At 50.2% G+C, this 15585-nt stretch overlaps 1 protein-coding gene across 2 annotated transcripts; it reads left to right on the top strand.

Annotated features, from left to right (window-relative positions):
• Window positions 1-227: 227 nt before the first annotated feature.
• On the top strand, window positions 228-15196 carry LOC125448544 (prostate stem cell antigen). 2 transcript variants are annotated; one of them, XM_048523911.2, is made up of 5 exons: window positions 228-391; window positions 10286-10402; window positions 11280-11402; window positions 13089-13223; window positions 14386-15196. In XM_048523911.2, the coding sequence occupies exons 1-5, from the start codon at window positions 259-261 to the stop codon at window positions 14592-14594; spliced, it is 717 nt and encodes a 238-aa protein (XP_048379868.2). In that variant the 5' UTR covers window positions 228-258; the 3' UTR covers window positions 14595-15196. The 2 variants fall into 2 exon arrangements, with proteins under 2 accessions (XP_048379868.2, XP_048379869.2); XM_048523912.2 differs by lacking the exon at window positions 228-391 and adding an exon at window positions 419-615.
• Window positions 15197-15585: the final 389 nt, after the last annotated feature.

Here is a 15585-nt window from a genome sequence, read left to right as displayed (position 1 = left end):
ATGTGGGACTCACTCCCACGGGGAATGGGGGGGTTGGAGTGGAAGCTGTATGAACAGACGGGGGAGAGACGGCTGAATGGGATGGGGTGGAATAGAGGAGGGAATGGGAGCAGGTGAGCATCGGCGATACTGCAAGATAGGTGGGCCGAATGGCCTCCCTCCTCTGTTAAATGCTTCTCCAGCCCCACATATAGGTCACTCTTGCTGTGTTTCAGAGCAGGGTGGAGCAGTTTTTGATGTGTTTACATTGGGAGGGAGATGCAATTGGCTCCAAGAGGACTTTCTGACCCTTCCTCTCCCCTCTCCCCCCTCCCCACAACATCTCCTTTGGCCGGTTTTAAAACGGAAACCGAGAGAGTCACGGGTCGTAAAGTATCTTCGGACACCCCAGGCAAGTTTTTCTTTGTAGACCAAGAGTGTCGCAATGTTTTGAGAGTTTGTGCTCAGAGTGTGAGAGGTGCTGGAGGCTGGAAGTTCAATCTGAACGCCCAGTTTTCCTGTATTTATAACGCTGCCCTGCTGCAGACTGCGCTCAATTCCTGTCTGGGTTCGGAGATCTCACTATGCAGTTCCTATCCGCTCTCATCCTCGCCCTCTCTATGTTCCCAGGCCATGGTAAGTTGCTCTTGTTTATTTTTCTTTGCGTGGTCCAGGGTTAGAAATGAAGTAAACCATTATAGTTCGACCGCTCGCCCTGCTCCAGAGAGAGACGCTTGTTTGCAATCCCATTAATTGCAGATTCTCTCTCTCTCTCTCGGATATCTGCCCAGGGATCTGAGCAACCTCAAACTGCTGCCTTACCAGAAAAAGGGAGTCTCTCTCCGTTCAAGAGAGTCCGGCCTGTGACCAAAATCTCTCACTTTATCAGAGAGGGACACGCGCGCCCACACACAGAGAAATGTAATCAGTAAAGGAGAGGGGGAAGAAAATATATAGTGATTGAATAGAAGAGAGAGTAAAGGGTGGACTGTTGTTTGTTGAAAGCTGGAGACAGGATAATGGGAGAGAGCAGTAATATATACGAGGTCCCTCAATCCCTACAGTATGAAAAGAGACCGTTGGGCTCAACAAGTCCAGACTGACTCTCTGTGGAGCCTCCCACCCAGACTCTACACCTCTGCCAAATTTCTGAAACCCTTGCACTTTCCCCCTGCCTAGTTCACCCAACCTGCAGGTCCCTGGACAGTACGGGCTATTCAACATGGCCAGTCTACCAAACCTGCACCCCCCTGGACACTACGGGCTATTCAACATGGCCAGTCTACCAAACCTGCACCCCCCTGGACACTACGGGCTATTCAACATGGCCAGTCTACCAAACCTGCACCCCCCTGGACACTACGGGCTATTCAACATGACCAGTCTACCAAACCTGCACCCCCCTGGACACTATGGGCTATGTAACATAGCAAGGCTACTTTAATCACACATCTTTGAACTGTGGGAGGAAACCCACATAGACACGAAGGAGAGCATGCAAACTCCACACCCTGACGCTGGAACCGAACCCGGGACCCTGGTGCTGTTCTCACTGAGACTAACAACATCCATCCAGGGATGGGAGGATGCTTTCTCTGGTTAGGGTAGCAAAATTTAAAAACAAGGGCTGCGTTATTGACGACTGAAATGAGGAGAAACTTTTAACTCAGAGACTGTTCGGCCCAACCCGGACTCTGAGCTTTTGGAACCCCCCTCCCCCCACCCCCAGCAGAGGGCTGTGTTAGATCCCGTTTCAGGTACAGGCTAGTAGCTTTCTCATTCCCAGTGGGGAACAGAATAATGGGGATGTGGTAGGAAAAGTGTTCAAATCAACCATGATCCTACGGGAGGGTGGACTGAATGACCCACTCATGTTGTGTCCAGACCTGGGCATCGTGTGTTAGAAAGAATTTAAAGGACAGACAATGGTAGGGCCCTGGTGAGTGTTGTCAAACAGAGAGACCCGGGGGCTCAGGTACTTAGTTCTCTATAAATGACATTGCAGGTAGACGGGGAGGCTATTTGACATTACACATGTATGCCTTTATTGCTCAGAACATTGAGGAGAGGACTTGGGATGTTGAGGTTGTACAGGATATTGTGAGACCACGTTTTAGAATACTACATAGTTCTGGTCAGCCCATAAATGGGAAGGATATTATTTCATCGAAGAGGGTACAGTAAAGATTTACCAGGATGCTGCCGGAATGGAAGGTTCGCATTATAGGGGCAGGCTGGGGCTATTTGCGTAGGAGGCTGAGGGGTGACCTTATAGAGGTTTATAAAACCATGAGGGGCATGGCTAGGGTGAATGGACAAAGGTCTCTTCCCCCCCCAGGGTGGGAGAATCCGAAACTAGAGGCGCATAGGCTTAAGGTGAGACAAGAAAGATTTAAAGAGACTTAAAAGGGGCAGCTTTTTCACACAGAGGGTGGTGCATGTATGGAATGAGCTGCCAGAGGAAGTGGTGGGGGCTGGTACAATAACATTTAAAAGGCATCTGGATGGGGACATGAATAGGAAGGCATTCGAGGGATATGCCAGCCCACGGGACTAGATTAAATTAGAATATCTGGTGAAAGTGGACAGGTTGGATTGGAGGGTCTGTTTCTGTGCTGTTCCATCTGTATGGTTCGATGATGCAATGAGCCTGTGGGTTTTTTCTGGAGTAACAAAGCAATTCTTGAAATATCCACATGGCAAACTGCGTCAAAGGCATGAAATTACATTATCAATTAAATAACATTGACCTGAGTGGTTAAAATGTTAAGTGTCAAATGACTGGAAACGTCGTCAAAGAAAATTCTATTATAATTGAGGATATGAAACATTGTTATCTGTTAGCTCAGTCATGTCACTGAGTACAAAATGAGTTGAGTTATTTGTAATGTTTAATGTATAAAGTGAATGAACTAACGCGGTGTGAACTGGGAAATTCATATGATTGTTTCAGACATAATAGGAACTGCAGATGCTGGAGAATCTGGGATAACAAGGTGTAGAGCTGGATGAACACAGCAGGCCAAGCAGCATCAGTGGAGCAGGAAAGATGACGTTTCTGATGAAGCATCTAGGCCCGAAATGTCAGCTTTCCTGCCCCTCTGATGCTGCTTGGCCTGCTCTGTTCATCCAGCTCTACACCTTCTTACCTCTGGGGAGTTCATATCCCTGATTTGGCTGACAGATTTTACCAGCTCAGCCCTACCTCTGTCAGAGATACAGGTCAGAAATCACACCACACCAGGTTATAGTCCAACAGGCTTATTTGAAAACGCAAGCTTTTGGAGCCTCGCTCCTCCTTTCTGATTTTTGACCATCCCAGTCCAATGCTGACACGTCCACATCAGATTGATAGGCATCTCTTTCTCCAGTGCCCCCTCACAATCTCAGGCCATTACAAAATTACAGATTTCCTTGGAAGTATACTCACTGTTCAAATGTCGAAACTGCGACGCTCAACTTTAGCACAGGAAGATCCCACAACCACCGAGTCAGGAATACACCGGTGATGTTGTAAACAGAGGGATAAATCTTGGTCCCAGGATTCCCATTCCCCTTTCCCCTCCATCAGGTCCTGGCTCTCTCTCACAGTGCACCCAGCTGAATCGCTTTCTAAATACTGACCGTGGGAGCATTTCCACTGAGCCGGCACATTCAACATCTCCAAATTATTGTTGCCAAGCATCCAAAATTCTCACTGAATCCTGTTCACTCGCCAATACCCCACCCCGTTACCCACTCGCAACCACCAAGAACTGAAGTTCCAAATTCCCATTCTTCTCAAGTTCCTTCTTGCCGCTTCCCTATAACTATATTACCCCCAACCCCTGTGCCCCACCCCCTCCCTATCTCTTTAACCCCCTCGAGCACATGCACCCCCTACAGCCCCTCCCTATCTCTGCAAACTCCTCCAGCACCTACTCCCCCACCCCCCTCGCTATCTCTGAAACCTCCCCCAGCCCCTACACCCACTCCCCATCTCTGTCACCTTCTGCACACCCTTCAAGCCCTGGAAACAGTGTCCCCTCCTCAAATTGATCAAAACCACATGCAGTCCCTGTCGATTTTGAACAATCTAATTCAATTTCCCCCTGAACCTGCTGTGTCCAGAAAAGAACAATCCCTCACTCCCTAACATTTTATTGTGCCATCTTTAGAGATTAAGGGGATCTACAACACAAATGAAGGGCTTTAGCTAATCGCATCCATACTGGTCTACCTAACTGTTGTAATTGCACTGTGGTCATGTCACTGCTCCGATAAATCCCAATCCCCAGCTAACGATGTGGGATTCGGTCAAACCCCAGAAGGGTCCAGACTCAAAACGTCAGCCTTCCTGCTCCTCTGATGCTGCTGGGCCTGCTGTGCTCATCCAGCTCTGCACCTTGTTATCTCGGATTCTCCAGCATCTGCAGTTCCCACTATCTCTGCCAAACTCTTGCGTTAATTGTTGTAAAAGCCCCTCTGGTTGTGAAGGAAATCTGTTGAGCCAACCTGCTCCGGTCTGCACGTGATTCCAAGTCCACAGTTCCCTTGAAAAGCCTCTCAATCCCCTGCCTTCAAGGGGAGTAATGCAGCCATTGGCTGGAACATGGGCAGTTTGCAAGGCCTTGCCCTGGGAGAAATGTCATCTGCCCCCTCCCCCCCCCCCTCTCTCTCTCTCTCTCTCTCTCTCTGTTTTTTATCCCTGTTAAACCCTTCTCATCAAATTAAGCTTAAAGCCCACTGACAGGCCTGCTCACAAGTGAGAGGGTTCCCAAACAAGAAATCAAAATCCACATCACTGTCTACAGGAAAGTGACTTCAGCCAGCCCTGTCTGATCCTATCATGACCGATTGTGTTGAAAGTGGTCTCTGTGTGCCTCTGTGTGCCTCTGTGTGCCTCTGTGTGCGTGTGTGAGAGACACCATGCTTTACAATTGTACAGCACAGTTTATAAATAATTATCTTAACTTGGCAAAGCGTCGATCGACATTTATTAAGTGGAGCCCGGTCCACACTAAATCAACAGCGATTGCTGAGTGTTTGCCAAGCTTCCTGTTTTGGCATGGACCACTGCCTGGCAACATCCACTTCTGTTGCTTGGCATCCTCAGATGTGCCACCCTGTTTTCTCATGTGCTCTGTAAATTGTTTCTGTGTGCTATTTTGAGACCCCGAAGAATTCTGCAGTGTGGGCCCGGTGTGAATATTCCCATGGGTGGGGTGGGGGGGGGGCCTCAGGGCTAAAGAGCTGAGGAAACAGCGGAATGACCAGGAGGCCAAATCTGCTCTGCCATACATAACGGTCGGCATCTGGAGGAGCCCGTTCGGCCCATCAATCCTTCTTGCCACTTCCCCAGGTCATGGTGTCATAGCGCTGTGCAACACAGAAACACACCCTTCGGCAGAAACAATATCCTAAATTAATTAAGTCCCATTTGCCAGCATTTGGCGCATATCCTTCTAAACCATTCCTATCCATGTACCCATCCAGATGCCTCTTAAATGCTGTAACTGTACCAGCCTCCACCACTTCCGATGGCAGCTCATTCCATACACGCACCACCCTCTGTGTGAAAAAGTTGCCCCTTAGGCCCCTTTTATGTCTTTCCCCTCTCACCTTAAACCTATGCCCCTCAAGTTTTGAACTCCCCCCTCCTGGGGAAAGTATCTTGAGTATTCACCCTATCCATGACCCTCATGATTTTGTAAACTTCTACACCCCTCAGCCTCCAACTCTCCAGGGAAAATAACCCCAGCCTCTCCCTGTAGCTCCTGGCAGCGTCCTTGCAAATTTTTCTCAACCCCTTCAAGTTTAGCAACATCCTTCCTGTAGCAGGGAGACCAGGATTGAACGCAGTGTTCCAAAAGTGGCCCTAACCAATGTCCCGTTCAGCCCCAACATGACCCTCCCAACTCCTATACTCAATGCACTGACCAATAAAGGTAAGTGTACCGAACACCTTCCTCACCGCTGATCTGATTGAGGATTTAACGCCACATTCCTGCCTGCGCCCCCACCCCCTGCAAACATAGAAACTAGATAAAGGCCATTTGGCCCTTCGAGCCTGCGCACCCCTCCCTGTCCCATTCTGTTTGATCGTGGCTGATCTTCGATCTCAGTGCCATAATTCCTACTTTCTTCTTGCAACCCCAAATGCCTTTAAAATCTAGATTTCTCATATGCTAGTAGAAGCTTGCTTTCAGTGGTGGAGAATTCCACAGGTTCACTCCTCTCTGGGTAAAGAATCCTTTCTTTAGCTTAGTCCTGGATGACATCACCCTCTCTCCTTAAGTTGTCCTCTTGGCTGGAGATTCCCCTCACCAGGAGAACGCACCCTTCCTGCATTCGATCTGTCCAGCCCTGTTAAAGTTTTATACATTTCAGTCAGATCCTGCCCTCTCACTCCTTCTAACTGCACAGTGATTGCAAGCCCACTCTCTCCCCCACAGGGCAGACTTGTGATCACCCCCCACCCCTGTATCTGTTTAGCGAATCTCCACTATATTCTCTTAAAGGCAATTGTGTCGTTTCTTAGCTAAGGGGGCCCAAACTCCATGCAGTTCTCCCACTGCACTGTCACCAAGGCCCTATAGCACTGGGGTAAGGCATCCCTACTTCTGAACTCAAATCACTTACCAATGAAGACTGGAATACCACTTACAGAGCCACACAGCGCGGAAGCAGACCCTTCGGCCCAACCAGCCCGTGCCGACCATAATCCCAAACTAAACTAGTCCCACCTGCCTGCTCCTGGCCCCTGTCCCTCCAAACATTTCTGACACATGTACTTGTACTTGTCATTTAACTGCTGGAACTCCCTCTGAAGTTCATTCCACGCACAAACCGTTCTCTGTGTAAAAGAAAAGTTACCCCCTCACCCTTTAAAATCTTGCTCCTCTCACCTTTTTAAAAAAAAAGATGTGGCCTCTGGTCTTGAAATCCCCCAACCTAGGGGGAAAACACCTGCCATTCACCTTATCCATGCTCCTCGATTTTATAACCCTCTGTCTGGTCTCTCCTCAACCCCCTACGCTCCAGTGAGAGAAGTGCCAGCCTAGCTAGTCTCTTCCCCCTAAACCAAACCCTTCACTCCCAGCAACAGGCTGGTAAATCTCTCCTGAACCGTCTCCAGTTGACATTATAATGTGAAGGATGTCCTTCCTATAACTGCAGATAAACCGCTTGCTGCAGCAGCCTGTCTAGTTTCATGGGCTGGACTGCAATGACGCTCATTACACAGCCACTCTCCCAATGCATCGCCAATATAGTGGGAGGATGACGGCCCAGTGCTATTATCGCTGGGCTGTTAACCCAGAGACCCAGGTAATGTTCTGGAGGACCCAGGTTGGAATCCCCCTCCATTTGAATTCAATAAAATATCTCGAATTAAGAGTCGAATGATGACTGTGGATCTAACGCAGATTATCGGGGGATAAAGTCCATCTGGTTCATTAATGCCCGCCCATTTAAAACCGATAAGCAGAGACAGCTGCACCCTCCCACCCTCCTCCCGCAAGGCGTTGCTGGTCTGGGCAAATCTCCCACCTGCAGGGGACTGGACATGAAACTACCATCCTTAACCCAGTCTGGCCTACATGTGACTCCAGGCTCACAGCAGTGTGGTTGACTTTCAACTGCCATCTGGGCTGTAAGGGATGGGCAATAAATGCTGGCCTGGCTAATGATGCCCTCATCTCCTAAATGAATAAAGAGGTGGGGGAAGAAACCCCTTGGCTTGATCTCAGCCATGAATATATTGGGAGAAGGTTTGCCCAGATGAGCGAAATCTTTGCTTATCTCTGTTTTAAATGGGAGACCAGTTACTCTGAGACTGCGTCCCCTCATTCTAAATCCCCACAGAGTTGGGAGGAAGGGGAAACATCCTCTCAGCACCTACCCCACGCCAACTCTAAACCATCCATCTTTCTATCAGATCACTGCTTCATTCTTCAAACGTCAGCCCAGTCCTGAAACCTCAGACTAACCCCTTCATCCTCTGGGTGAAAAATACAGAACTGCGCACGCTAGAGATTTGAAAATGCTGGAGGAGCTCAGAGGCATCGTGTGGAGAGAAATCGAACTGAATGTTTCGGGCCCAGTGATCCCTTCTCACAACTGTTCTGAGGAAGGGTCACTGGGACCGCAAGCATTAACTCCGTCTTCTCTCTCTACAGATGCTGCCAGACCTGCCAAGTTCCTTCAGCAATTTTGGGTTCTGTGTCTTAGTCCTGCACTCTCCAGATGCCAGGATAAAGTCTGAAAGTGCTTTCCTAATACAGTCTGGCTCTCCTCTCTCTGTGTCTCTCTTCCCCCTTTCTCCCTCAACCCTCCGTTCCAGCCTTTAATACATTATAAATTCGCACTTTGATCAGTTTAGCAGGATTATGGGACACTGAGCTGAGGTGTAGTCATGCTACAGATTGGTCGCGGTGTCTCTGAATGGCCCATCCATCTTCAGCTGCTTCATCAATGACCTTCCCATAAGATCAGTAGTGGGGATGTTTGCTGATGATTGCAGAGTTCAGCACTATTCATGACTCCTCAGATACTGAAGCAGTCCGTGTTCACACATAACAAGATCTGGACAATACCCAGGCTTGGGCTTACAAGTGGCACACTTTGAGCCACACAAATGCCAGGCTATGACCATCACCAATAAGAGACAATCTTACCACCGTCCCTTGACGTTCAATGGTGTTCCCATCACTGAAGCCCCCACTATCAACATCCTGGGGCTTATCATTGACCAGAAACTCAACTGGCAACAATAGCAGGTCAGAGGCTGGGAATCCTGCAGCAAGTAACCCACCCCCTGACTCTTCCCCCAAAGCCTGTCCCACCACCAACAAGGCACATGTGCGGAAGGATATTGCAGGTTATAGAGAGACATAGATAAGCTGCAGAGCTGGGCTGAGAGGTGGCAAATGGAGTTTAATGAGGAAAAATGTGAGGTGATTCACTTTGGAAGGAGTAACAGGAATACAGAATACTGGGCTAATGGTAAGATTCTTGGTAGTGTGGAGGAGCAGAGAGATCTCGGTGTCCATGTACATAGATCCTTGAAAGTTGCCACCCAGGTTGATAGGGTTGTTAAGAAGGTGTACAGTGTGTTAGGCGTTATTGGTACAGGGATTGAGTTTCTGAGCCACGCGGTCATGTTGCAGCTGTACAAAACTCTGGTGCGGCCGCACTTGGAGTATTGCGTAGAGTTCTGGTCGCCGCATTATAGGAAGGATGTGGAAGCTTTGGCAAGGGTGCAGAGGAGATTTACCAGGATGTTGCCTGGTGTGGAGGGAAGGTCTTATGAAGAAAGGCTGAGGGATTTGAGGCTGTTTTCATTAGAGAGAAGAAGGTTGAGAGGTGACTTAATAGAGACATACAAGGTGATCAGAGGGTTAGATAGGGTGGACAGTGAGAGCCGTTTTCCTCGGATGGTGATGGCTAGCATGAGGGGGCATGGCTTTAAATTGAGGGGTGATAGATATAGGACAGATGTCAGAGGTAGGTTCTTTACTCAGAGAGTAGTAAGGGCGTGGAATGCCCTACCTGCAACAGTAGTAGACTCGCCAACTTTAAGGGCATTTAAATGGTCATTGGATAAACATATGGATGATAATGGAACAGTGTAGGTTAGTTGGGCTTCAGCTTGGTTTCACAGGTCAGTGCAACACCGAGGGCCGAAGGGCCTGTACTGCACTGTAATGTTCTATGTTCTAAGTCAGGAGGGGGATGGAATACTCCCCACTTGCCCCTGGATGGGGGCAGCTCCAACAACACTCAAGAAGCTCGACACCATCCAGGACAGAGCAGCCCCCGCTCGATTGGCCCCACCTCCACAAACATCCCACTCCCTCCCCCCACCGACGCTCAGTCGCAGCAGTGTGTACCATCTACAAGATGCTCTGCAGAAATTCACCAAAGATCCTCAGGCAGCACCTTCCAAACCCACGACCCACTTCCATCCAGAAGGACAAGGGGCAGCAGATACATGGGAACACCAGCCCCCTGCAAGTTCCCCTCCACTCCCCATCCTGACTTGGGAATATATCGCCGTTCCTTCAGTGTCGCTGGGTCAGAATCCTGGAATTCCCTCCCTAAGGGGCATTGTGGGTCTGCCCACAGCACATGGGGACTGCAGCGGCTCAAGAAGGCAGCTCACCCCCACCTTCTCAAGGGGGGCAACTGGGGATGGAGCCAATAAATGCTGGTCCCAGCCAGCGACACCCGCATTCCCATAAATGAATAGACACAAACTCAGAGGGCCACAGGGAGACGGGACACACTTCTCCCCAATTTTATTGTCTGTATTTTTCTCACATAGGGAATGCACTCAGGTGCTACAGTTGCACAGGTCACAAGTGTACCCCTACAAGAATGAAAGAGGTGAACTGTGGAGAGGATCAAGTGTGCATGACCGTATCAACATGGGGGTCCCACGGTAAGTGACCAACGCATTTTATTAACAACACATTTCCCCACAGGACATCTCGAAAGCTGCAAGCAGATACCCACTGAGTCAGGCAGTCTCAGAATGAGGGCATTGCTGAGAATATCTGAGACTTGCCTTTTGGGAATGACATGCATTTTTTTTATACACACACACACACACACACACACACACACACACACACACAGATATATTGCTAAAGTGTGTGTGTGTGTGTGTGTGTGTGTGTGTATGTGAGAACAGAATGTGTGGGAGTGAGAGAGAGGGTGTGGGAGTGAGGGAAGGCTTGCTGAGCTGGGAAATGCTGAGTGTTGAGACAGGGGGCTTTAACAGCTGCCGAGCATCAAGAGGCCAGTCTGAGAGGAACGTGCTCCCCCACCCCGAACCCACAGAGGGAACACTGTCCACCCCCCACCCTGAGCCCACAGAGGGAACGCTGTCCACCCCCACCCTCTCTAGGGCCCACAGAACGAATGCTCTTTCCCCGATCCCTAAGAGCGCGGTGGAAGCACTGTGTCCCCGGGAGCGCGGTGCCCCGGTGGGAGCGCAGTGCCCTGGGTCCCGCGCTGTGCCGCGTTGGACGTGGCGTGCCCCGGGTGCTGCGGTGGGAGCGCTGTGCCGTGGCGGGTGTGGCGTGCCCCGGGTCCTGTGGCGGGAGCGCGGTGCCACGGCGGGTGCGCTGTGCCCTGGGTGCTGTGCTGTGCCGCGGCGGGTGTGGCGTGCCCCAGGTGCCGCGGTGGAAGCGCTGTGCCCCGGGTGGCGGCAGGAGCGCTGTGCTGCGGTGGGAGCGCTGTGCTCCAAAGATCTATAATGGGATCAATGCTGTCGTGAAGGGGCTGACTGATTCCCTTTCGGTTTTTTTCTGTAGACGAGGTGACCTTTGAGCATTCCTGTGTTCCCTCCGAAACCTGTACAAACATCAGCTTCGACCTCGGCTCCAACAAGAAAGTTATCAGTTGCTGTAATCGGGATCTGTGTAACACCAGACCGGGTAAGGTCATCCTACTCTCGCTATCTCCCCTTCTCCCTCTCCCCACTCATTCCTGACCCATACTTCCTATCCTGGGGCAATATGTACACCAACACACACCTCACTCCACCTGGCCGCACTCCCACTGGGGGTGTGTGTGTGTGTGTGTGTGTGTGTCTCTTTGAATTTCTGCCTCTTCATCTCTGCGTCAATCTCTCACTGTCTGTCTCTGTATGCATGTGTGTGTCTCTCTCTCTCTCTCTCTCTCTCTCTCCCTTTCCTTCTCACTCTCTCTCCCACTCCCAATTCATGTATCACTCTCTTTCTCTCTATCTTGCTCAGTGCCCATCTATCCAATTATCAGTCTCTTGATTCCCTCGACGGGTAACTCCCTATTTTTCGTCCTATCTGTTATTCTCTTGGTAATTCTAATGCGGACATAATTTAATATGTAAATCCCCTTTGTCAAAGCCTGCTGTGCTTGTAACATGTGGGGCACTCAGCAATGGCTGGGGCCTTGGTGGGGTGGGGGTTGGGGGAGTGCAGAGCCTGTGTTGTGAGGCTGCTGTTTGAATTGAGGAAGTGGGAAATAATTTAATCTCCGTTTGATGAGCTGAGCACTCCTCAAGTTAATAACCTACATGTCCTGGCGGTTACCATTTTCTGGAAACCGGTCCAGCTACAGAGATAGTAAGAACTGCAGATGCTGGAGTCAGAGATAACACAGTGTGGAGCTGGAGGGACACAGCAGGCCAGGCAGCATCAGAGGAGCAGGAAAGTTGACATTTCAGGTTGGGACCCTCCTTCAGAAATTTGGCATTTCTGAAGAAGGGTCCCAGCCCAAAACATCAACTTTCCTGCTCCTCTGATGCTGCCTGGCCTGCTGTGTCCCTCCAGCTCCACACTGTGTTATCAGCTATTTTAACAGAGTAGCTACAAGAGCAGGTCAGAGGCTGGGAATCCTGCAGCGAGTAACTCACCTCCTGACTCCCCCCAAAGCCTGTCCCACCATCCCCAAGGCACAAGTCAGGAGGGGGATGGAATACTCCCCACTTGCCCGTTGATGGGGGCAGCCCCAACAACACTCAAGAAGCTTGACACCATCCAGGACAAAGTAACCCCAACTTGATTGGCCCAACATCCACAAACATCCCACTCCCTCCCCCCACCGATGCTCAGTCGCAGCAGTGTGTACCATCTACAAGATGCTCTGCAGAGATTCACCAAAGATCCTCAGGCAGCACCTTCCAAACCCACGACCCACTTCCATCCAGAAGGACAAGGGGCAGCAGATACATGGGAACACCAGCCCCCTGCAAGTTCCCCTCCACTCCCCATCCTGACTTGGGAATATATCGCCGTTCCTTCAGTTTCGCTGGGTCAGAATCCTGGCAATCCCTCCCCAAGGGTCAACCCACAGCACATGGGGACTGCAGCAGCTCAAGGAGGCAGCTCAGCCTCACCTTCTCAAGTGGGGGCAACTAGGGACTTGGAAAATTTCAGGCTGGGGAGAGCTAGTGACACCCATGCCCCAGGAGTTAACAACAGTTCGGCAGGAGTTCCCGAACGTGTAGTTAGAGGCTGGAGGGCGAATCAGTGTCAAATCCAAAGAGCGAGCAACAGCTGAAACCTTCAGCAAGAGGCAGCTTGCAAAAGAGTGACGTGGAATTTTCGAATGACCTGTGTTTCTTTTTGGCGCGATTCTAGATAACCAAAAGAACAGCCAGATGTGTTTCGGGTGTTTGCAAGTGCTGAACGATTTTAAGTGCAACAAATCCGGGCAAGTGCAGTGCTGGGGGTCACAGACCAAGTGTGGAAGACTGGAACATGTTGTCAGAAATGGTAGGTCATTACTCCCCTCCCTTAAAACAACTGGGTGCATTGGTCTCATCCCTGTTGTGGGGCTAAATAACCCCGAAGCTCCTCGCAAGAGAGGGGCATTGTGGGAGGCAATGCTGGCAACGCCAGCGTGGTGAGGGGGCGCACAAGAGGCTGCAGTTGGAGGAGCGCAGAGCTGGCTGGAGGGGTGTATGGGGCTGGAGGGGGTTACAGAGATAGGGAGGGGGTGTAGGGGATGGAGGGGGTTACAGAGATAGGGAGGGGGTGTAGGGGCCGGAGGGTTTACAGAGATAGGGAGGGGGTGTAGGGTGCTGGAGGGAGTTACAGTGATAGGGAGGGGGTGTAGGGGCTGGAGGGGGTTACAGAGATGGGGAGGGGGTGTAGGGGCTGGAGGGGGTTACAGAGATAAGGAGGGAGTGAAGGGTGCTGGAGGGGGTTAGAGATGGGGAGGGAGTGAAGGGTGCTGGAGGGGGTTACAGAGATGGGGAGGGGGTGTAGGGGCTGGAGGGGGTTACAGAGATAAGGAGGGGGTGTAGGGTGCTGGAGGGTGTTACAGAGATAAGGAGGGGGTGTAGGGTGCTGGAGGGGGTTACAGAGATGGGGAGGGGGTGTAGGGGCTGGGGGAGGTGACAGGGAAGGGTGCATTGGGGGTTGAGGACATTGAATGGCTAAGGACAATTTGGAGGTTCCCAGATACAAAGTTCGACAATTTGGAGGTTCCCAGATACAAAGTTCTGTTATCCTTCGGCGCTGACCCTCCGACGGCGCGGCGCTCCCTCTGCGCTGACCCTCAGACAGTGCGGGAATCTCTCTGTGTAATGGATGAGATTGGTTCCAAGTATAAGAGAGAGATTCCCTTTCTGCCAAATAGGTAGAGCGTTCTACCTATCAATTGCCCATCCAACCAGCTCCTCCTTTCCATGCTGTAGAAATTGTTGGTCCTTTTTTGTAAAATTGATTTTCTTGCGTTGGTGTCCTGATGAGTGTGAGCTGAAATATTGTGACATGTTGCCTGTTGTTTTAGTTTTTAATCACAATCTCGTACGTTCTTTCCTCTCAACATGAGATGTCATTCTTTCCCATTGTGTTGAGAGGACAAGGTGATAGGGAGGGAAGTTTTGAAGAACTATTAAACACCATCTCAATCTGTTTGTCCCTCATCTAGCTGGTCGCAATTTAACAATCGACTTTCAAGGATGTCTTTCTGAATCGATTTGCCATCTGAACTCCACCCAGGCAATGTTTGGCGTGGAACTTGGGAAAAGCTTTGAGTGTTGCGATGGAAATCTGTGCAATGGAGTTGTGAGAACGGAGATGGGAGCACTCTGCTTTCTCATCGTGAGCCTATACCTGCTCCTCATCAGGCATGATTGACCCTGTGGTGTGTTTCGATCTGTTTATCCTGTACATACTTCTCTTTATTTATAGGAACGCTGTTTGTATTTATTGCTAGCTCCTGCTGACTCAGATCATTTTGTTGCCAAGAGGAAATGAATGGAAGAGTGCATATTGAAAAGAGACTGAATGTGGGCCATGGTCAATACTTTTGATCTATGTTGTACAGCTTTTGTTGGAGTACTGATTGACTTGTGTCTGCACTGGGTCTCCAACTGAGAAATTAACCTCAGTGCACCCCCCCCCCCCCATCCCTGACAGCATCCAACCCCATCCCTACACATCCTTCCTTTTAGACAATCTCCAGTTCCCCATTGAAAGACTTGAGTGAAACAGCCGTCCCCCACGCTCTGGGAAAGTACATTCCATACCCCGGCCGCTCAAATGAATCCGCCTCCCCTCCAACCCTCAGACAGTTACAGACCCTGCCCGCTGGAGGAGGCCATTCGGGGGCCTGCCCTGCTCCTACCTTCTACGTTTCGATGTTAAGAAGAGGCCACTGGATAAATCGTTGCTTTAATGATTGATGTGTCCATTGTATTTATATGTAATCTCTTCCTGAATTTTGTACATTGTAAATATCCAGGATATTAATGTCTATTAAAAATACTGTTTTCTTTCTCTCTCGCGCGCACACACACATTTTGTTCTCAAAATGGATCATCTCATTCACAAGACAAATACTTTCACACAGCCCCTTGACATTCACTAATGTTACCATCACTGAATCCCCCCACTATCAACATCCTGGGGTTTACTATTAACCAGAAACTCAGCCAAACTCACCACATAAACACAGCGCTGACAAAAGCAGGGACTCCTGCAGCGAGTAACTCCCTCCCCACACCAAAGCCTGTCCCACCATCCCCAAGGCACAAGCCAGGAGTGGGATGGAACACTCCCCACTTGCCCCTGGATGGAGAAGCTCGACACCATCCAGCCCCCGCTCGATTGGCCCCACACCCACAAA

This window comes from Stegostoma tigrinum, chromosome 41, assembly GCF_030684315.1.
Source record: "Stegostoma tigrinum isolate sSteTig4 chromosome 41, sSteTig4.hap1, whole genome shotgun sequence".
Taxonomy (NCBI): domain Eukaryota; kingdom Metazoa; phylum Chordata; class Chondrichthyes; order Orectolobiformes; family Stegostomatidae; genus Stegostoma; species Stegostoma tigrinum.
The sequence above is the reverse complement of the archived record's forward strand: the minus strand, read 5'-3'. Positions and strand labels throughout refer to the sequence as shown.